General features: G+C 36.4%; 2 protein-coding genes across 2 annotated transcripts; one reads left to right on the top strand and one right to left on the bottom strand.

The window, feature by feature from the left end:
• The first annotated feature begins 4,561 nt into the window (after positions 1-4,561).
• On the top strand, positions 4,562-8,359 carry LOC113316107. The gene is made up of 6 exons (XM_026564331.1): positions 4,562-5,108; positions 5,208-6,351; positions 6,432-6,580; positions 6,635-6,842; positions 7,182-7,955; positions 8,089-8,359. The coding sequence occupies exons 1-6, from the start codon at positions 4,562-4,564 to the stop codon at positions 8,357-8,359; spliced, it is 3,093 nt and encodes a 1,030-aa protein (XP_026420116.1).
• Positions 8,360-18,835: 10,476 nt separating this feature from the next.
• On the bottom strand, positions 18,836-20,695 carry LOC113316106. Its single transcript, XM_026564330.1, has 2 exons — positions 19,810-20,695; positions 18,836-19,644 (listed from the first exon to the last, which is right to left on the bottom strand). The coding sequence occupies exons 1-2, from the start codon at positions 20,693-20,695 to the stop codon at positions 18,836-18,838; spliced, it is 1,695 nt and encodes a 564-aa protein (XP_026420115.1).
• Between the last annotated feature and the right edge of the window lie 1,397 nt (positions 20,696-22,092).

Below are 22,092 nucleotides of genomic sequence, written 5' to 3'. Positions count from 1 at the left end.
TTGTTATAACATTATAGAAGAGTGTTTCAATGATTGAAATGTATAGTTGAGATTACCAACTATGGATATAAGCATATATAGTGTGTTCGCACATTAGTTTATAAATCCATGTGCCGGAAACCAAGTGCGTGCATATGTGTGCATGCGGTATTGGTGAAGGAGATAGGTTGAGTATGCGTACCCGTACGCGTACCTGCGGAAGTTTTCGAACCGAAAATTTCTGCTGAGTTTGTAAGTTTCCAAACTAGTAAACCAGTCACCTTAGGTACGCATACCCGTACGCGTACCCACGGAAGTTTTCAAACCGAAAATTTCTGCTGAGTTTGTAAACTCAAATCCGGTAGCTAAGGTACGCATACCCGTACGCGTACCCAAGCTGGTTATTTCACAAATCGGTAGTTCATGAGCTTAAAACAATAAATTATAAGGAATGCAATCTTTGCAAACCATGGCTATATTGTTCATGAATTGATTCAAGTGAATCAAACCGATTTTGTTTCAATTGTGTCTATGAATAAAGACCTAAGCAATTGAACAAATCTTGAACTAGTTCTTATGAGTTATTTGAACTAGTTATGAGAAAGATGAATATGACTGATATGAAAGTGCTCAACTAAGTGTACATGTTTAGGTATTTGTGAACCAACTAAGTGTACACATTTAGGTACGGTTACTCAAACCTAATTTAATACATTTCATTTGTGTGTGACAAGCTAATTTTCGATCTAACGGTTGAAAGATATTATCTTGGATGAATCTGGTTTTTCATCTAACGGTGAATATTGAATACTTTGTTACCATGGTAACTTGGATTGCAAACCCTGAGTTGAAAACTATATAAAGGAGACATCTCGCAATTGGAAAAACTAATCCCCACACCTCCTGTGTGATACAAGTTGGTTTTGCTAGAGTCGATTCTCCTTTAACCTTAGGTTTCTTCTCGAGACCTTGTAGGTTAACGACTGAAAGACTTCATTTGGATTGTGAAGCCAGACGAAACTACTTTCATGTAGTTGAGCGATATGATCTTGCCATTTTCTATCGTACGATTTCAATTGAATAACTGACTTGAGATTATATTTCCGATAGGGCAAGATAAAAAGAAATCACGAACATCTTCGTCTCATCGTTTGTGATTCCACAATATCTAGTTTCGCTACCATACGATTTAGATTATTGTGAGGTGATTTATAATACTAGGTTGTTCTTAGGTAATATAAGTCCGGATTATCAATTAGTTCATGTTCACCTTGATTTATCAAAAGACTGAACAAAACTCATAGGTTTATCCGTGGGAGATAGATTTATCTATCATCGTACACTTTTCTGTGTGATACAGATTTGTTTATTGAAGTATTCGACTTTGGGTCGTAGCAACTCTTAGTTGTGGGTGAGATCATCTAAGGGAATCAAGTGCGCAGTATATATCCTGCTGGGATCAGAGACGTAAGGAGCGCAACTGTACCTTGAATCCGTGTGAAATTGATTAGGGTTCAACTACAGTCCAGACCGAAGTTAGTTTGTAGAACGCTAGTGTCTGTAGCGGCTTAATACAGTGTGGTGTTCAATCTGGACTAGGTCCCGGGGTTTTTCTGCATTTGTGGTTTCCTCGTTAATAAAATTTCTGGTGTGTGTTATTTCTATTCCGCATTATATTTTGTTATATAATTGAAATATCACAGGTTGCGCGTTAAGATCAATCAATTAGAATATCCAACCTTTGGTTGTTGATTTACATTGATTGACACTTGGATATTGGTCTTTGGTACCATCCAAAAGTTTATCTCTCTTGAAAAAACGGGGGTCTAACAACACCACCCAATATTTCGCTTAGCAATCTGTATGTACAAACTCCAATATACTTTTTATGAGAATCAACTAGACAGTTAGACTCAATCAATAAAAAGATATATCAAAGAGTTTTTATCTCAATCTCTCGATTTGATCTTTACTCAAGCAAATGGAAATTTGCGAGTCTTTATCAAAGAGAGATAACTTGGACGGTACCAAAGACCAATGTCCAAGGATCAATCAATATCAATCAACAACCAAAGGTCGGATTTCCAATTGATGATCTTTAACGCACAAATTGTATTATTTCAATTATATAAAAATATAATGCGGAAAAGAAATAACACGGACACCAGAAGTTTTGTTAACGAGGAAACCGCAAATGCAGAAAAACCCCAGGACCTAGTCCAGATTGAATACACACTGTATTAAGCCGCTACAGACACTAGACTACTCCAAGCTTACTTCGGACTGGACTATAGTTGAACCCCAGTCAGTCTCCCACCGATCCAAGGTATAGTTGTACTCCTACGCCTCTGATCCCAGCAGGACATCGCGCACTTGATTCCCTTAGCTGATCTCAGCCACAACTAAGAGTTGCTGCAACCGAAAATCGCATACTTGATAATAAACAAATATGTCTCACACAGAAAAGTCTATCAAGGGATAAATTTGTCTCCCACATAAAAACCCTAGGTTTTGTTCCGTCTTAAGATATAAAATCAAGGTAAACAGGAACCAATTGATAATCCGGTCTTATATTCCCGAAGAACAGTCTAGATTAATCAATCACCTATCAACAATCCTTCTTGACTACACAAGCGGTTTGTCGAGGAATCACAAACAGTGAGACGAAGATGTTTGTGACTTCTTTATCTTTCCTATCGGAGAACTCTCACGATCTCAAGTCAATCAAAGATTGTACTCGTACGATAGAAGATGTAAGATCAGATCACACAACTACGATAAAAGTAGTATCGGTCTGGCTTCACAATCCCAATGAAGTCTTGTAAGTCGTTAACCTGGTTTTAGTGAAGAAAAAAAAAATTCTCTCTCTTGGCTCTGAGGCGATTTTCCTTAGGGTTTAGGGTTTACAAACTTTCAAAAATTTCTGGCGCTCAATACTATAACCATTCTTGGTGATTACGATGGGAGAAAAATCTGTGGGTGTTTCTAATCATCCTAAGTTCACGTTTGCTGAATTGGTGATGGGAAAACATAACAAAAAATAAGTTTCAACGACTGTTGATTTAGGCTCTTTACCAAACCCTACTACCAGAGATGGAAAACCGGCTGTTGTTATTCCTCAAGACTATTATGAAGAAGGCTGTCAAATATGGAGATTTAGCCTTATTGGAAGATTAGATCTCAAAGGTGTGAAGCTCATTGATGTTAAAAAAATCTGGAGCAGCAATGGGGTTTGGGAGAAGCTGGGGTTCAGCTTATCCCTATGAACCGTGGTTTCTTCATTATAAAACTATTAACTCAAGATGACAAAGACAAAGTTTTCAAGGAGGGCAACAAAAATCCATGGATTGTTAATGATCAGCCTCTTCGTTTGATTGAATGGTATCCAGGGTTTGACGCAGACAAGCAATGTACTTCTCATTCAACGGTTTGGGTGAAGTTTCCTAGCCTGCCGGTGGAGATGTGGGTAGAAAAAACGCTTTTAGCTTTAGGGAAATCTCTTGGAACACCCATTGTGGTAGATAAGAGAACCCTAAATCATGAATATGGTCATTATGCTTCTGTTTTGATTTATATAGATTTTGCTAAACATGATACTGATTCAGTTTATGTTGAAGTTGACGGTCGACACTTTCTGCAACCTATTGAACTGCTAAAACAACCTAAGTTTTGCTCCAAGTGCAAGATTGTTGGGCACTTAGATAAAGAATGTAGGAAGAAGCATGCAGTTCATGCATTACATGCAGCTCATGCACGTACAGACGTTCGAAAAAATGCTGGTTCCTCATCGCAGCAGCTGGGTGGTTTTTCTTCTCTACAGCTAGATAGAACTTTAGAGATGGGAAGTACTTCAGCAAATCAAGCAACACAGCAGAATGCTTTGCATCAGTCTCAGCAACCTCAAACTCTGGTTATTCATCAAGGGGAGAATAATGATACATGGCAGACTATAAGTCATAAGAAGAATGATAAGAAGAATAAGAAAGTTGCTACAGATACTCGTGTGCAGGTTGATGTGGTGAGGATTGGTACTGCTGATTATGAACAACAGCTTCAGGAAGATCTGATCAGGTCCGAAGCTGCAATGCGCACTGCTGCAACTATGGCAGAGAAGGCTGTTGTTGCGCATTCAGTTTTAGTTAGTAGGGCAAAGTCGCTGAGTATTGTTGCCTTAAATACTAAGCCTGGTGGGAATGTTGAATTGGCTAGAACTAGACTTCCTAATCCGGGTAGGATTCCTGTTTCGGAAGCTATTTATACTCTTGTTTGTGCAGCTGTGGAGGAGAGTTCTGAATACGTCTCTTCAAACAAGTTTAGTATCTTGGATAGTACTCTTGTGGGTGAAACGGCAAGTGTATATGAGCTTGGGCATATTGATGAAGTTGCACGTAAGGCTAAGCATCAACAGCTTTTGGCTTTTCAGGCTAGACTAGACACTTTGAGGGATGTTGATGTTTTAACCGATTTGGATGAGGAATCAGAGCTAGGAGTTCGAGCAAGAAAAGGTTCTTCTCCAAGATTAAAATCCTCCTCAAGTACTTCTGAAGTACAACTAACCAATAATCAAAATCCTATTGTTTAAATGCGGGTGTTGTTTTGGAATATCAATGGAGTTGCACGTGATGTAGCTCAAGATAAACTAAAGGAGTTGATTAGAGATTTTAAACCTGATATTTTTGGTATTGCTGAACCAAAAGTTCCCTGTTATACTGGGTTCAGATATGGTTTGCTTAGAGAAGGTTATTCTTCTCATGTTATTAATAATGCTTCTTCTTCTAGTATTGCTAATATTTGGGTTTGTTATTCAAATACTCTTAATCTTTCAATTGTTAATGTCAGTAAGCAGGCAATAACGGTTGAGGTGGATGGTGTTCATGTTTGTTTTGTCCATGCTAGCTATATTCAGGTTACTAGGAGGAGTCTTTGGCAGCAACTTGTTAGTTCTGGTGGTGGTATTCCTTGGTTAGTCATTGGGGATTTTAACTGTATTCTTCGTTTGGATGAGAAGAAGGGTGGTCTTGAACCTAGAAGCTCAGCTATTAATGAGTTTTCAGATTGGTTGGATGACAACAGTCTTTTTGAAGCTGATGCTTTGGGAAGTAAGTTCACTTGGACGAATAGACAATCAGGTATGACTAGAATTGTTAGTAAACTTGATCGTGCTATTATTAATGCGGCTTGGCTTGAAAAATTTGAGAATTGGCGGTGTAAAGATCTTCCTAGGGAAGTTTCTGACCATTCTACTCTTTTGGGTTATCCTTTTGCTGTTCCAAGACCCAAAAGAGCTCCTTTTCGAGTTCAAAAGATGTGGTTCTTACATTCTGATTTCCTTCGTATGGTTAGAGATAGTTGGAATATGCCTATTTCTGGGTCTTTTGATTTTATTTTCAGTAAAAAATTAAAGAGACTAAAAGGAATTATCAAGGAATGGAATATTCGTGTTTTTGGTAATGTGCATTCTAGGTTAAAGCAGGATCAGTTGAGGTTTGAGGCAGCTGCTCTTCTTTCTGATGATAACCCGGATGACATTACTAAGCTAAATATTATGAAGGATGCTATGGATAAACTTAATGATACTCGTGCTCAGTTGAATACTATGCTTAAGCAGAAATCTAGAAATAAGTGGCTTGTGGAGGGTTCAAGTAACACTAATTTCTTTCATAATAGCATTAGAATTCGTAGAAGTTCTAACACTATCTCTGAACTTGTTGACAGTGCAGGCAATACTATTTCTGATTATGAGCTGCTTAGAAATCATTTTGTGCACTATTATGAGGACAAGTTTAATGGGCCGGAGTTGGAGATTGATCCTATCTTATTTGACTATGGTCATATTAGCATCTCGGAGGAGGAAAGTTTAGCCATGGACAGAATTCCATCTTCTGAGGAGATTAAACATGCAGTTTTTGATCTAGGGGAAGACAGTGCTCCAGGGCCGGATGGGTTTTCTGGATGTTTCTATAGACACTGCTGGGATATTATTCAAGATGATTTATTAAGAGCCGTTATTTATTGCTGGAATTCTGGTCATATCCCAAATGGGGTAAATTCTAGTCTAATTGTTTTGATTCCCAAGGTAAGAGGTGCTAATTCTCTTCGTAATTTTCGTCCTATTGGTCTCAGTAATTTTTTCTTTAAAATCTTTACTAAGATCTTAGCTACTAGACTGGGGAGCGTTTTAGATAATCTTGTTTCTGAAGAACATGTGGCTTTCATGAAAGGGCGTAACATCCATGAAAACATTAGTCTTGCTTCTGAGTTGATTAATGATCTTCATATCAATCGTAAGGATGGTAATTTGGGCCTTAAGCTTGATATCTCACAAGCTTTTGACACGGTCAGTTGGTTTTTTGTCTTGGAGGTTTTTCGTAGGTATGTTTTTCGGAGCAATGGTGCACTTGGATTTCTCATATCTTCAATTCTGCTAGAATCTCTATTCTCTTGAATGGCAGTCCGGAGGGTTTTTTCAAGATTAATAGAGGGTTACGTCAGGGAGATCCTCTTTCTCCCTTGATCTTTGTTTTGATGGAAAATGTCCTTAGCAGAAATATCACAAAGCTTTTTGCAGAGAAGAAGATGTCTTACATGGTAACTAGAGGTGGTATTTCTCCTACTCATCTCTTTTTTGCTGATGATATTATGATTTTCTGTAAAGGAAATTTGCGGAGCATTAATAGTCTGGTGGATCTGTTGGGTAAGTATCAGCGTGCTTCGGGTCAATCTGTTTGTCGCCAAAAGAGTAAAATTTATTATGGTGGTGGTTCGTTGAGTAGACGTAATTATCTTGTTGATTATTTGGGTATGAGTGTTGCTTCTTTCCCTGATCGTTATTTGGGTGTTCAAATAATGCCTGGTGCTGTTAGGTATCATCATATTGCAAATGTGGTTGAGAAGATTAAAACCCAGCTTGCTGGTTGGAAGGGTTTTCTTTTATCTTTTCATGACCGCATTGTGCTTGTTAAATATGTTATTTCGAGTTATTCCATTCATAATATGGCTATTTATAAGTGGCCTAGCAAGTTCATTGTGCAATGTGAGCGTGCAATTAGGAATTTTATTTGGTCTGGTGACTCTAATGTCAGTCGTGCTGTTGTGGTGGCGTATGATAAAATCTGTTGCCCTTTTGAGGAGGGGGGTTTGGGTTGATCTCGTATGGATACTATGAATTTTGCAATGTTGATGAAGTTATGGTGGAAAATCAGTACTTCTAAGAAGAATTGGGAAGGTTATCTTAAGGCTAAATTTTTTAGTCGAAGAGGCTACATTAAGACTTATGGGGTGAAGTCTACCATTCTTCCAGGCATTAGAAGGGTTTATAAATATGTGGAGGCTAACACTAAAGTTCTTCTTGGTGATGGCAGGTCTACTTCTCTCTATTATGATGTTTGGTATGGAGAAAAATGTTTTGCAGAGATACTAGATGATTTTACTCTTGACAGATTGGTTTTGGTGAGTGATTGTTATAGGGATAACCAATGGGTTTTCTCTGAAAATCACTTGAACTGTTTAATCGAGGCTGGTGTGGATATGCATAATCTTCCTTTGCCAAATGGGGGTGAAGATAAGAGAGTTTGGATGCCAAAATTTTCAGGTGATTTTTCGGTAAGTTCTGCCAAGGAACTTATTCGTCAGAAACATGGTAGATTCAATGAAGCGTCTATGCTGTGGAGGAAGGAAATTCACCCTAAACTTGCGGCTCAAAACTGGAAATTTATTCGTGGTGCTTGTGCCACTTTGGATATCATTCAATCTAGGTTCAAAATTAATTTTGCTAACAAGTGTGTTCTGTGTGAAACTGAGGAAGAATCTCTAGAACATATTCTTTTTCATTGTTCTTTTGCAGCTCGTGCGTGGTCTTGGATTTCTGGTATCATTGGTATGTCAGCAATTTTCAACATTGTGGCTTCTTTCAAGGCAGCGAAGGGAAGAAGCTCAATTGTCCGTGACTTGTGGCTGGTGGCGAACTTAGTAATCAGGTCAGAACTTTGGGATATGCGCAACAAATGCATCTTTGAGAAACAGAAACCGAGCTGGAGTCTTTTTTTCTAAAAGAGTGCTGAAGCTAATACAAGAATATTCAGTCCGTCTTAAAGGGTTTATGCGCAACAGTGTGGAAGATATGGTGCTGTTGGATTACTTCCGTGTGTTTCATAGAAGTGTTAGACACCAGCAGCCTATTGAAGTGTTATGGAAGCCTCCGGATCTTAATGAGATTCTAATTTGTTGTGATGGAGCTGCGCGTGGGAATCCAGGCATTGCGGGAGCAGGAGTGGTGGCAAGAGACTCTAGCTGTGCAGTTCTTGGTGCTTTGAGTATTGGTCTTGGAGTTACTACAAACTATTTGGCGGAACTATATGCAATTATAATTGGTATGGAATGAGCAATGCAATGGAATTATGATCGTATTTGTGTGCAATCTGATTCCTATGGAGTAGTTCAAGCTTTACAAAGCTCTTCTATTCCTTGGTTTGCAAGAACAAGATGGGAGAGGTTATGCAATCATTATATTTCTATAAGGATTATTCATACTTTAAAAGAGGTGAATTTTTCAGCAGATAAGATGGCTAAGAATGGTTGTTATCTAGATAATGAAGAGGGAATTTAATATGAAGGAAGACCTGATTTTTTAATTTCTGTTGAAAACCCTAATGTTTCCTATTTTCGTTTCAAGTAGTGTTACAAGTTTTTGGGGTTGCTGTGACCTCTTTTCTTGTAATCTACTTTTTGTAAATTTTGTTATCTATTAATACAATTTTTGACTTATCAAAAAAAAAACTGGTTTTAGAGAAGAAAACCAAAGGTTAAAGGAGAATCGACTCTAGCGAGCACACTAGTATCACACAGACGTGTGGGGATTGGTTTTTCTCAATGCTAGATGTCTCCGTTAAAAAGCAATCCATATTCACCGTTAGATGAAAACCTGATTTAGATTCAAGCTAGTATTTCTCAACCGTTAGATCGAAAACTTAGCTTGTCACACACACTTGGGTAGACGTTTACTGGGTTTGTGAAAACCGTGCCCAAACGTGTATGTGTATGTTGGTTCAACATAGTAACCCAAAAGGTCAACCATATGAGCATTTAATATTAACCTTGTTCTTCTTCACCATAACTAGTTCAATTGACTCAAATGAACTAGTTAGAGAGTTGTTTAATTGCTATGAGATCTTATGTAACTACACAAGACACAATTGAAACAAAGATGATTCGATTCGATTGAATCGGCTCATGAACTTTATAGCCACGGTTTGCATACTGCATTCTTTAGTAATTTAAGTTTCATGTTCAGAGAAGATCTTTATATCATAACCCACTCAAGTTCGCAAACAAGTTCGCGGACTTAAGGCAACCGACAGAGTTTTTCAAACTCAGCAGAAAATCTCGGCAAAGAGACTTCCGCCAGTTCGCGGACTAGGTTCGCGGACTGAGTTCGCGGACTAAACACGCAAACAAGTTTTTGGAAAATCCCAGCAGAAATTCTCGGTAAGAGAACTTCCGTCCGTTCGCGGACTGGGCAAAGCCAATTCCTTCGGTTTCTCTCAATCAACAAAGTTCGAAAACTTCGGATTAAGGAATACATGGTTATGTAATCTAAACTCTCATTCCAATCATTGAGACATTCTCAGAGGACGTTATATAACCGTTATTCACAGACCGTTTCACGTCAGAGCAATTCTCAAAGTAATTGAAACTTTTCATGACTTTTGTCACTAGGTGAAGATAAACTTGATCAAAGCGAAACACTTTACCAATACACGATTTCGAGAAAAAGATAAGTAGTGAATACTCAGCTCGAAATGTCAAATGTGTATGATCTAGTCTATATAGCATATGAATTTTTGTCTCATAAGAAGTAGGAGATAAAATAGATAGACTTTTGAGTGATAGATAAGTTCAAGTCTCCGCACACCTTTTTTTTGATGAAGTTCCACGGTTCCTTGAGTAGATCTTCGTCGTTGTATGATGAATCGCCATGAAGTCCTTGAGTTCAACTACACTTTTCTATCCTAGTCCGAGACTTAGATGTAATAGATTAGAAATCAAGACTCATAGTTTTGATCACTAACGTTGAAAAACATGCTTGATATAGCAACGCATGCGAGGTTGACCGAGCTATGCTCTAACATCTCTTGTATTTGATAAAGACTCGCAGATTTCCATTTGCTTGAGTAAAGATCAAATCGAGCTACAAATATTAACTCCTTTATATAATTTTTATTAAGATTGAGTCTGACTGTTTAGTCGATTCTTTTAAAAGTATATTAGAGTTAGTCCATACATATTGATAATCGAAATATTGGGTGAGGTTGTTGTACCCCCGCTTTTTCAAATTATATATATGGAAAATAAGAATTAGTAATGTGCATTTACTAGTTAAAGATTTTCTAAGGAGATTCGATCAATATTTTGGACAAAGCATTCTCAAGAATTATGAAAACCGAATTTGGAATTTATTATTGAATATCTTGAGAATATTTTCGGTTTTGGAAATTCCTTGGTGTCCAAACTTCCTTGTCTATAAATACTTGAAGTTTGCATTTCTAGCAAACTAATCCTTCATGACAGTAAACTTCCTTTGTTGTACTGTTACTGGTGAAGCCGCCTATTCGGAGAGGAGAGTAACCTAATTAGGCGAAATCTCTTACGGCCGCTCAGTTTAAAGTCTTCTTTGGGATTGAGAAGCTCTATTAGTATCGTTGGTGGGAAACTAGATAATTGCGGTTTATATTTTGTTTTCGATTGATTTGATTGACTAACGGTGGTTGAACTTTGATTGCACCTAGTTTGTATATGCTTGAGAATCTTCTCTTCTGATATAAGATTCACTCAAACTAGTTCGAAGTTTCGACAGGGATCTTTAGACTGTTGTTAGTTCTAAAGACGATCTTGTGATAATCCATTGTTAAAAGACTTTGTTCTGTATGTGATTGATCACAAGAGATTCAAGTAGTTGTGTGCAGGTGTTTATTGAAGATCTAAGAAGATTTGAAGACAAAGAAGAGATAGAAGATTTCTGACTTGGTTATATAAATCTTTGGTGTGCACAATACTTGTTTCGGTAAAAAGAGGATCCAACTATAATCGTTTTATCCTTGTGGTAGATTGGATTGATTAGTTGAGTAGATCGGCATCAATACGGTTCTTTGTGATTAAAAGTATTGATTGCAAAATCTTACGATTACCTTGGGTAATTGAACATAAGATAGATCTAAGGACCGGACGAAGGAGTTTATTGAGATAAACTGAAGAGCCTTTGTCTGACTCATATCACTTGGTTGAAGAGAGTTGATACCAAACATATTTCTTGTTCCTTTACTGTTTGGAATACGAACCAAAGAAATTGTTCCAAGTACGTGACTTATTCATAAGTTGGAGGCGTGGGAATACAGACGGAACTAGGTGAACTATAGGTTTAGTTGCTTGGTCTCAACTATACGAAGTTGGTTTATTTTGTATAACGGCTTAATCCTGAGAGTATTCAATTCTAGACAAGGTCCCGGGGTTTTTCTGCATATGCGGTTTTCCTAGTTAACAAAATCTTGATGTGTCATTTACTTTTATTTTCCGCATTATAATTGTTTTATTATAATTAAAGTAAATTACACAAACGCTAATTCCTATTTACTTGATAAGTAATCCTATTGTGTAAATTACACAAACGCTAATTCCTATTTACTTGATAAGTAATCCTATTGTGTTTGGTTAAGTCCGAACCTTTGTATCAAGTAAACATACTTCGTTGTTGTATTGTCTCGATCTCGTATCCATAGATGATCACACGAAATATGAACCGATTAGTTGTATTGTCACGACTCAGTCCATAGAAAATCACGTTCGGAGAAAGGACTTATAGGAAGGAAAAGTTTTAGCTTGAGGTATATTTGGGTACCCTCGCCTTTTCAATTGGTATCAGAGTAGTAAAACACGAAAAGATCTAACAATCTGTGTTTGGTGCGATCCATCCTATAAGAATTGAATCTAATGGTCGATTCAGTTAACGTGATGACAAGATTGGAAAACTCAAAATTGTTTGAAGGTATGTCAGACAATGAAATTGTTGAGTTCCTACGTTCCAAAGAAATTTGGTGTGTAGAAGAATGCCAATTATATCTCAGACTCACTGAAGATCCTAAAGTCAAAATGAGTCGAAAACTCATTGAGTTCGCTGAAATAGAAAAACAAATCAGTGATCTATCTTTAGAACTCGAACTCTATGAGTTAAAGGAAGATGAGTCTTTCATAAAGACATGTAAAATCCTCAGTCATAGTCAGGAACTACAAGATGAAGTGGATACTTTTCTTTTGGAACTGGAATCCATAAACAAGCTTCTAGAGAACCAATGATGTCCGAAAGGAGTCAATATCTTCATGACTACTGTATGAATTTTTTCTCTAGATAACATGAACATGAATTCATGTCAAAACTCTGCTGAAATTATATCTGATATTTGTGACAACATATCATATATAGTTTGCGTTCCTGAAGAAGAACAAATAACCAATGATGTTGAAAAGCAAAGAAGTAACTTTGAAAATTCAACATACTCCAAGCCACTATGGCCATCGAATCCAAACTGGTTAGTCCAGTTGAAGAAAATATTTCGGACCCACGGTCAAATCCAAGAACCGAACCCGAATTGGAACCGACACGTTGTTCGATGATATTAACGAAGAGAGAAACAAATTCTCTTATAACTTCTTCTTCGAACAGACCGACATTGGAAGGTGCTGGTTCAAAATAAAAAAATCAAGGTTCTTGATTCCTCATTGTTTTTGAAACAAATACTTGGTTCAAAACCACTTTTTCTAGGGGTTCTTGCGATTTTCATCATCTTCACTTCCAAGGGTATATTTCGAATATCAACAGGCATCATCGGTTGTAAGTTTGTTCTTCTCTATTTCGAATTTGTGTTTTATAGTAACATGCATAATAGGAACTTCACTAGTGGAGATGGTTCAAATGAAAACTATAGAAGAGATACTCCTAATTTCACCTTCTCTGATGAAACCGTTGATACACTGCCAACAATGATTTTCGATATTAGTTCAGGACTTTATTTTGTTAATCAAGAGTGTTTTAACAAGTATGTTTCAATGCATAACAAGAGAATTATTATTGAGAAAAAATTTGTGAATGTTGAACTTCGAGAATATATGAGTCTGTATCACAGTAGGGATGATTGGAGTGATATTCACACTGGGAACTATACTGGGTCACCAAGTCTTGTTGCTGAATTCTATGGCAACATGTATGCTATGGATGCTAAGAGGTGTAGGTTCTTCACCATGGTTCGAAGACGATGCTTCGAGGTTAATAGACATGTTATTGGCTATCTTCTGGGATGCAATCCAGAAAATTCATTTCTTCCTCAAAGCCGTGATTTTAACAAAGAACATATTGTTGAGGTTCTTAATGGAAAATCCTGGAGTGGAAACAGTCTCTATATCAAGGGCATCTGAAAACATCTCAAGTTATTTTTGGAAAACTCGTTGTTCCCAACCTGGCACCTAGCAATATGCAGAAGGTTGCATGGAGTGGAGATGTAGCTGAACTAATTTATCATATGGTAATCTATACCCCTAATTTCGAGTTTTATGGTTTTATTATCAAACAAATGATAAGAGTCTGGAGTAGTGGGAAGAGCATGGGGTTTCCATGTCTTATCACAAGAATTTGTAGTTTCTTTGAAATCGATGCAAATGATTCCCAAAAACTTGTACCAAAACCCATAATCATACTATTATCAATAGAACGAGGGGACAAAGTCGTGTTGGATCAAGCACAAGTGCTGCTCATATCACTCATATGCAAGATACTGATCTTGAAACATACTATCAAAGGCTTAGTAGGAAAAATGATTGTTTGGAGCGACAAGTCAACTTTGTATCTCTCAAGCATCAAGAACTTACTTCAGACCTCTCAGAGATTGTTGAAGACTATAAGGATACAGAATCTGATGAAGACTTTGGCTTGAGTAACACCAGTTCAAGCTCTTAGACTTGTGTCTAATTCTGTTTGGTTCTTGTTGTAACCATAAAACTACTTTATCTTTTGAACATTTTGTTTTAAGTATTGTAAAACTTTAAAATTGTGTTCTGGTTTTATGGTATGATGTTTTTAGTATTTTAACTTTAGTACTATAAAAATTATCATTGCTATGTATGTTTATGAGATGTTTGATTTCGGTTTTATTACCTTGATATTCGATCTCATAAAGTTGTGAACCCTTATGGTTTGGGTGACATTTTGATTTAGCAGGATTAAGTTCTAGCCCATGTTGGTAGGCTTTATCAAAGGATCATGAGGGGTTATGATAGAAACAATATGTGAAAAAGTCACAATATGTTGAATCGGTTTGGTTTAGCATAAAAGCATATTGTTTCGTGGGTTTTCAACTTTTGCTTGCAATAGTTAAAAACCGGTTTTCAACCTTTCTCTGGTAAAGGTTGGTTGTTTTTATTCTTTTGTTTTGCATAAGGATGACAACATAATGGTATTTCGATATCAATTCTCACTGGAAGAAGAAGATGCGATCATATTGGAGAAGTGGATGCGAAATTGAGGTAACAATCTTGTTAGTTAATTGTTTTCCTGTTTAAGAGAAGCCTAATTTTATTGTTTATATCTTTTTGCTTTTGCTTAACAAAATTTCGGTACAATTGATGTTTTATTCCATTATGTGTGTATGGATGTGTGTGTGATTCAATTGGTTCCGGTTAAGAAAAACTATTGTTATCTTACTTTGTTTTGTGGTATCAATTGTTTAGGCTTACAAAATTTTGGGTGCAATTGCAGTGCTTTAATGTTTATGTTGTTTCAATTGCTTCCGGTTGAGGTGAATAATTATGCAAGTTGATTTGTGTTGGTTTGTACGAATTATTTATGGCTTGAAAAAAGAATATGTTTACTGGATGAATTGTTTAGTACAATTAGATTCCAGATAAGAGAAACTAAGTTAATTCTGATCTTAGTTAGACTTATCAAAGTGGAGGTTTCAGTTATTCAAGTCTAACCGAATGCCTTAACAAGAAATGCTAGTTAACTAACCTAGTATTTAACTTGTTTAAAACTTAAAGGTCTAAGTTATATGGATAATTAGAACCTGATGAGAAAATTAGAGTTATCTTTATTTTGGTCTTATCGAATGAAGCGATTGTATTGTACAATTGGTTTAGCAAAGGAACTAACGTGATTAGTTGATTTTTGGTTTGCTAAACTAGTTGGGAAAATTGCTTCGGGCAATTATTTCCATGATAACATATCAAAACATAATTACTTTGTAGTTTCGGTTTTGATATTGGTTATCAAAAATGATGTGTGGAACCCTCGTGCTTGACTCAACAGGTTGCAAGTATATTTTGAGATTTGTAAGATCCTTTTCGTGTTGTCCTTTATTTTTTCGTTTCTTTGTCATTTTGTGACAAAAAGGGGGAGAAATATATGGAGTAAACAAGTGATACTGGCATTGATTTTATATTGATTGGTATCGCTAAGGAAAAGAGCACTGGTGCTTAAATGTTTATCTAAACGAAAGAGTGAAAGCACAGACTAAGGGGGAGTAACATGTCATATGAAGTGGTATAACAAAGACATGCGGATTGAATATCTACCTATCTTCATTAGGGGGAGTATTTTCTTTGTTATTATAATGTCAACAACGGCATTTTTCAAGGATTGAATGTAAGCAGTTTATTGTGATGTTGAATCGGGAATCAAGCGTATTAATTTGTTTATCCATATGATGTAAGAGGTTTTCACTAAAATTGACAAAAGGGGAGATTGTTAGAGCATTTCTCGGTTAAACCCACCAAGTGTTGGTATGTCAAGTTTGGTTGTCATATTTTAGTGAATCAAAACTCATGTTAAGTGTCGCTTGATTATGTACTAGAGTCAACTTCGTATAGGTTAGCTTGAAAGTATTAGGATATGAGAAATTACAAGTATTGCGAAGTCTCGAAGATGTGAAGAAGCAAGGAGCTACAACGACAACAATCATCCTTCCACTTGAGGTTAGTGATATTTGACTTGAACTGTTTCATTCCCTAACGTATCTTTCAAGTCGTGCATATTGAAAACAAAACCGCGATTGAACTCTAGATAGACATAGTATTAAGGAATACAATACGAGGTTTATTGCTTAACCATTAAAGTTAAACTTTGTAGATAAGACATCGCCATAATCATTTGAATGCTATTGTGATTATGTGTGGGTATGAGGTGAGGATTTCATCCGAGGGAACAATGTTTTACATGTGTTCTAAGGAAGTAAGTTCATAAACTTGTTTGTGAACCGAAAAGGAAATTTTCATGCGTTATTGGCTTTTTTATTCATTGCATATCTTATGAACAACCAATATGTGTGATTGAGTATAACCGTTCAAGACTTGTTGTGTTCTTGGTAGAATTATTCACAAAGGCCTGACTTGTGTATTTGTATGACTTTTATTAGTGAAACCAATCTTAAGTAATCACCTGAGATGGTATGATCGAGTTTGAGTAGTTTGTAAGACGTAACGCTGGGTAAAGGGGAATCGATCCTAGTAAGAGGTGCAACACATCACAAAGGGGAATCCATCATTGTATGAGGTGCAGGAAGGTTTATAGCAGAAAGGGGAACCGATCCTATGGACATGTGCAACACGTTTTTAGGCAAAGCGGAACCGATCCAATGGACATGTGAAACACATATAAGTTAGATACCATGTATATGTGGGGAACCGATCCTAGTACCTAGTCAACCGAATTTTTGAAGCTAGTGTGACTATGCACAATACTCACATGGAGGTAGAACCGAAACTTGCTTTGGTAGAACCGTTAAACCCATGATTTGTGATTGAGTGTTCTTGATCAATCACATAGCTCTTGAAAGTCAGATGAACCAATTCTAAACTTGTTTGGAAGCGTGGTAAATCTATTTCAAGTGTGTAAGTATGAAAGAGGACTTACAAAGTAAGGCTGTCGACACACTTTGAACACGTGCATTAATGCCTATCTTTTATTGTTCAGAGATATTTCTTAACATCTAGAAGGAAGAAAATCCCAGGATCGAAATTAAATAAGTTAAGAATCTTTTAATTAAGGTTTTTAATTATGTTGAGTATTACTCGGTCGAACTCGCACGCGTTGCTATCTCAAGCATGTTTGTCATTATTAGTGATCAAAACTATTTGTCTTGATATCTGTTACTGGCGAAGCCGCCTATTCGGAGAGGAGAGTAACCTAATTAGGTGAAATCTCTTACGACCTCTCAGTTTAAAGTCTTCTTTGGGATTGAGAAGCTCTATTAGTACCATTTGTGGGAAACTAGATAATTACGATTTATCTTTTGTTTTCGATTGATTTGATTGACTAATGGTGGTTGAGCTTTGATTGCACCTAGTTTGTTTATGCTTGAGAATCTTCTCTTTTGATATAAGATTCAATCAAACTAGTTCGAAGTTTCGACAGGGATCTTTAGACTGTTGTTAGTTCTAAAGACGATCTTGTGATAATCCATTGTTAACAGACTCCGTCCTGTTTGTGGTTGATCACAAGAGATTCAAGTAGTTGTGTGTAGGTGTTTATTGAAGATCTAAATAGATTTGAAGACAAAGAAGAGATAGAAGATTTCTGACTTGGTTATATAAATCTTTGGTGTGCACAATACTTGTTTCGGTAAAAAGAGGATCCAACTATAATCGGTTTATCCTTGTGGTAGATAATTATTTATTAGTTGAGTAGATCGGCATCAATACGGTTCTTTGTGATTAAAAGTATGATTGCAAAATCTTACGATTACCTTGGGTAATTGAACATAAGATAGATCTAAGGACCTGACGAAGGATTTTATTGAGATAAACAGAGGAGACTTTGTCCGACTCATATCACTTGGTTGAAGAGAGTTGATACCAAACAGATTTGTTGTTCCTTTACTGTTTGGAATACGAACCAAAGGAATTGTTCCAAGTACGTGACTTATTCATAAGTTGGATGCGTGGGAATACAGACGGAGCTAGGTGAACTATAGGTTTAGTTGCTTGGTCTCAACAATACGAAGTTGGTTTATTTTGTATAGCGGCTTAATCCTAAGAGTATTCAATTCTGGACAAGGTCCCGGGGTTTTTCTGCGTTTGCGGTTTTCCTCGTTAACAAAATCTTGCTATGTCATTTATTTTTATTTCCCGCATTATAATTGTTTTATTATAATTAAAGTAAATTACACAAACATTAATTCCTATTTACTTGATAATCAATCCTATTGTGTTTGGTTAAGTCTGAACCTTTGTATCAAGTAAACATACTTCGTTGTTGTATTTTCTCGATCTCGTATCCATAGACGATCACAGGAAGTATGAACCGATTAGTTGTATTGTCTCGACTCAGTCCATAGACAATCACTTTCGGAGAAAGGACTTATAGGAAGGAAAAGTTTTAGCTTGAGGTATATTTGGGTACCCTTGCCTTTTCAGATACATTCAGGTCCAACCGCGCAATCAATTTTTGTTTGTTTTATTGATGGAAGAATTCTCTGGGCATCTGCTAGGTAATCCTTCACGTGGATGAGTCATTTTTTTACATGAGGAAATTGTATGTGATCGTCATATCTTGTCCTTCGCTCATATCGTCTGAGCCTGACTCATAGAATAACCTGTCAATTGGATTTTCTCGGCAAAAGAGACTTTGACCGAGGGAACTGTTAGTATGCGCCTGAATGAGTAATGTGTATCTTGAAGCTATGGTCTCGGATCCTTTTTTTGCTTAACAATTAAATTTTATTAAAACTAAATAAGTATCTAGAAGATTACAACCAAAGCAGAAATGCAAAAAATTGTAAACCCACTAATCTCTTTTTACATGAAGCCCAATTAATTATTTTTAACAAAATCTAAAGAAAATTTGATCTGGGCTTTCAAGACAGCCCAGGAAGCTTGGTTTCTCTACATAAACTCTTTGTTCTCCACAGTTCAAAATAGCACCTTTTTTGGCTAGTTTATCTGCAGATGGATTAGCTTCTCTGTAGCTATGTTCAAAGCTCCAAGTTTGTGCAGCAGATGATATCTTCTCCCATCTAGTAGAAGCAAACCAAGGAATCTTATTGTATGTGAAAGCATATTGGACTGATTTTGAATCTGTTCTGAAAACAAGGTATATGAATCCATTGTTTACTGCCCACTCACCTGCAATAAGGATTGCAAAGATTTCTGCATAATAATTTGTAGACACTCCAATGCCTTCTGAAATTGCAATGATGAAATCTCCCATATAATTTCTTCCAATAATTCCATAACCAGATATACCTGGATTGCCTCTAGATGCTCCATCACAACAGAGCAATAACTTCCCTTGGTCTGGAAGATGAAAGAAAACTTCTATTACTTTGAGAGTTTTTACACTTCTTGTCTTCATTCCAAAATATTTGTGAACCTGTAAGTCATATTGGTTGTTCCACATCCGAGTCTTCAGTCTAATCTCACTGTCACTTATGATTTTCATGATTCTCATTTTAGAACTGTTACTATCACATTTTCCATTTCCATATACACATTCATTTCTCAAAAACCAGATCTCCTTCATTGTGCAGAAAGCACTTAAAATCCATAGTTCTTGCATAGTTGGACTCTTGTTCTTTGCTAAGTGAAAAATGTCTTCAAGCTTTCTTGGATTTTTAAAATGAAAAACAACTCCTAACCATTTCCAAAGTATTTCACTGTAATCACAGAATCAAATCATATGTTCTCTATTTTCTTCACATCTTTTGCAAAGAATGCATCTAGAAGCCAAGCTGAAATTTCTCTTTTTCATATTTTCATCAACAACACATATATTTCTGCTTAATTTCCAAATGTTACTGGATATGCTGGGATGAATTGAGTTGTGCCACACCTTTTTACACCATTGAATTTCTGGGAATTTACATCTCACAACTTCAACTGCTGATCTTACAGTGAATTGTCCTGTAATTGTTCCAGTCCATACCCTTTTATCAGCTCCTCCACCCAAGGTTGGTAATTCCATAATATTTATCATTGCCATAATTTCAGTTGGGACTACCCATTCACCTTCTAGAATAAGATCTGCCACCTTCATTTTAGGAAACTGCAAAATGTATGTATTGTCTGGGAACATTTCCTGAAGAGGAAATTCTTTAACCCATATATCCTTCCAAACTGAAACATTGTTGCCATCACCTACAATCCATCTTGTATGTTCTTCTACTGCACCAATTATCCATCTAATTTCAGGCCAAATGGAAGATTTCTTATAGTAAGATATCCATTCCCCTTTTTTATTTTTGTACTTTCCCTGGAAAAACCTTGAGAATTCATCAGTACATGTTTGTATCCTCCATAGTAACTTCATTAAGAGAGCTTTATTGATGGTCTCCATTTTTCTTATACCAAGACCACCTTCCTTAAATGGAGAACATGTTTTATTCCATTGCAGAGTAACCATCTTTTTTGTAGAAGGGTCCCCTGACCACAAAAAATTCCTCATTATTTTTTCACACTCCCTAATGACCCTCTTAGGCCACTTGTACACTGACATTGAGTAAATGGGATAGCTTCCAAGAACATGCTTTACTAATATGAGTCTTTCTTGAAAAGATAGAACTTTACCCTTCCATCCTGCTAAACTTTCATGCATCATTTCAACTATCTGCCAAACATGGTTTGATCTCACACTTCCTTGAGTCAGCATAATCCCAAAATATTTATTAGGAAAATCAGCCAACATTACGTTACACTCCTCTGAAATTTGCACTCTTCTATTCTGGCTGGTACCTCCCATAAAACATTTGTTTTTTTCCAAATTTATTTGTTGACCTGATGCAGCTTGGTACTTAGTCAATAAGCTCATTAATCTTCTCACATTTCTCTTCTCACCATTTCAAAATAGAAATATATCATCAGCAAAAAGAATATGTGATGGCCTTACTCCACCTCTCTCCACCATTGCTTTCAAGCTTCCTTCTTGTATCATTTTTGTAATGTTTCTGCTCAATATATCCTCAGCAATTACAAAGAGAATAGGTGACAATAGGTCACCTTTTCTCAATCCTCTACCAACTTTGAAGTATCCTTCAGGCCCACCATTTACTAAAACTGACACTCTTGCCGACTGTAACAAAATTTGTAATCAATGCAGATTTGTATCAGACAAACCAAAGATCTGTAATGCTTGTAATAAGAAAGACCAACTAAGTGAGTCATATGCTTGAGTAATATCAAGTTTAAGACCAAAATTACCCCCCTTCTCTTTGTGTCAATTTCATTTATCAGTTCAGATGCCATAGCAATTTGCTCATGTATTGTCCTGCCTTTGATAAATGCACCCTGTTGAGGGGAGACCATTTTATCTACAACTCTCTCCAGTCTAGTTGCTAAAATATTTGTAAACACCTTGAAGCTGAAATTCATTAAACCTATAGGTCTAAATTGTTTAGCTTTCTTTGCATTACTCACTTTAGGAAGTAGTTTCAAGAAGTTTGAATTTAACCCAGTAGGTATGAAACCTTTTTTCCAACAGTGTTGTACTGCCTTTGTGAAAACTGGACCAATAATCTCCCATGTAAACTTGTAAAACCATCCTGCAAATCCATCAGGTCCTGGTGCACTTTCAGGATTTAAGGCAAAACCTGCTTTTTTAATTTCTTCATCAGATGGGATTTCCTTTATCATTATATTATCCTCTTTTGTAATCACCTTTGGCACACAAGAAAATAAATCTTCCTCTATTTGAACTTCTTGGTATCTGAATTTTGTTTCAAAATGATCCACCAATTCTGCTGCAATGTCTTTTTGATCTGTTATAATGCTTCCAGAGTCAAGTTCCAGTTCAGTAATCATATTATGTGCTTGCCTTAACTTCATTTGGATATGAAAGTATCTTGAATTTGATTCCCCATCTTTCAACCAGCTCACTCTTGACTTCTGATGGATTATATCTCTTTGTTGCTGCATTAAAACTTCTTGTTTACCCCTTAGAGTAACCAGATTATTTAAGAGAAAAATATTTGCAGGATTTGTATCTGATGCTAGAGAATCTACCATTATTTCTTCATCTACTTTCTTAAGCTTTTGATTGACATCCCCGAATACAGACCAATTCCATTCCTTCAAATCAACTTTAAG

The sequence above is a fragment of the Papaver somniferum genome, chromosome 10 (genome assembly GCF_003573695.1).
Source record: "Papaver somniferum cultivar HN1 chromosome 10, ASM357369v1, whole genome shotgun sequence".
Taxonomy (NCBI): Eukaryota; Viridiplantae; Streptophyta; class Magnoliopsida; order Ranunculales; family Papaveraceae; genus Papaver; species Papaver somniferum.
Note: the sequence above shows the minus strand (reverse complement) of the source record. Positions and strands in the feature narration are given on the sequence as shown.

Coding starts and splice junctions, on each gene's coding strand:
- LOC113316107 (XM_026564331.1), top strand. CDS start 4,562: ATGCGGGTGTTGTTTTGGAATATCAATGGAGTTGCACGTGATGTAGCT. Junction 6,352..6,431: donor GTCTTGGAGGTTTTTCGTAG/GTATGTTTTTCG, acceptor CTTGAATGGCAG/TCCGGAGGGTTTTTTCAAGA. Junction 7,956..8,088: donor GTGGCGAACTTAGTAATCAG/GTCAGAACTTTG, acceptor TATGCGCAACAG/TGTGGAAGATATGGTGCTGT.
- LOC113316106 (XM_026564330.1), bottom strand. CDS start 20,695: ATGTTGGCTGATTTTCCTAATAAATATTTTGGGATTATGCTGACTCAA. Junction 19,645..19,809: donor AATTCATCCCAGCATATCCA/GTAACATTTGGA, acceptor GGAAATGGTTAG/GAGTTGTTTTTCATTTTAAA.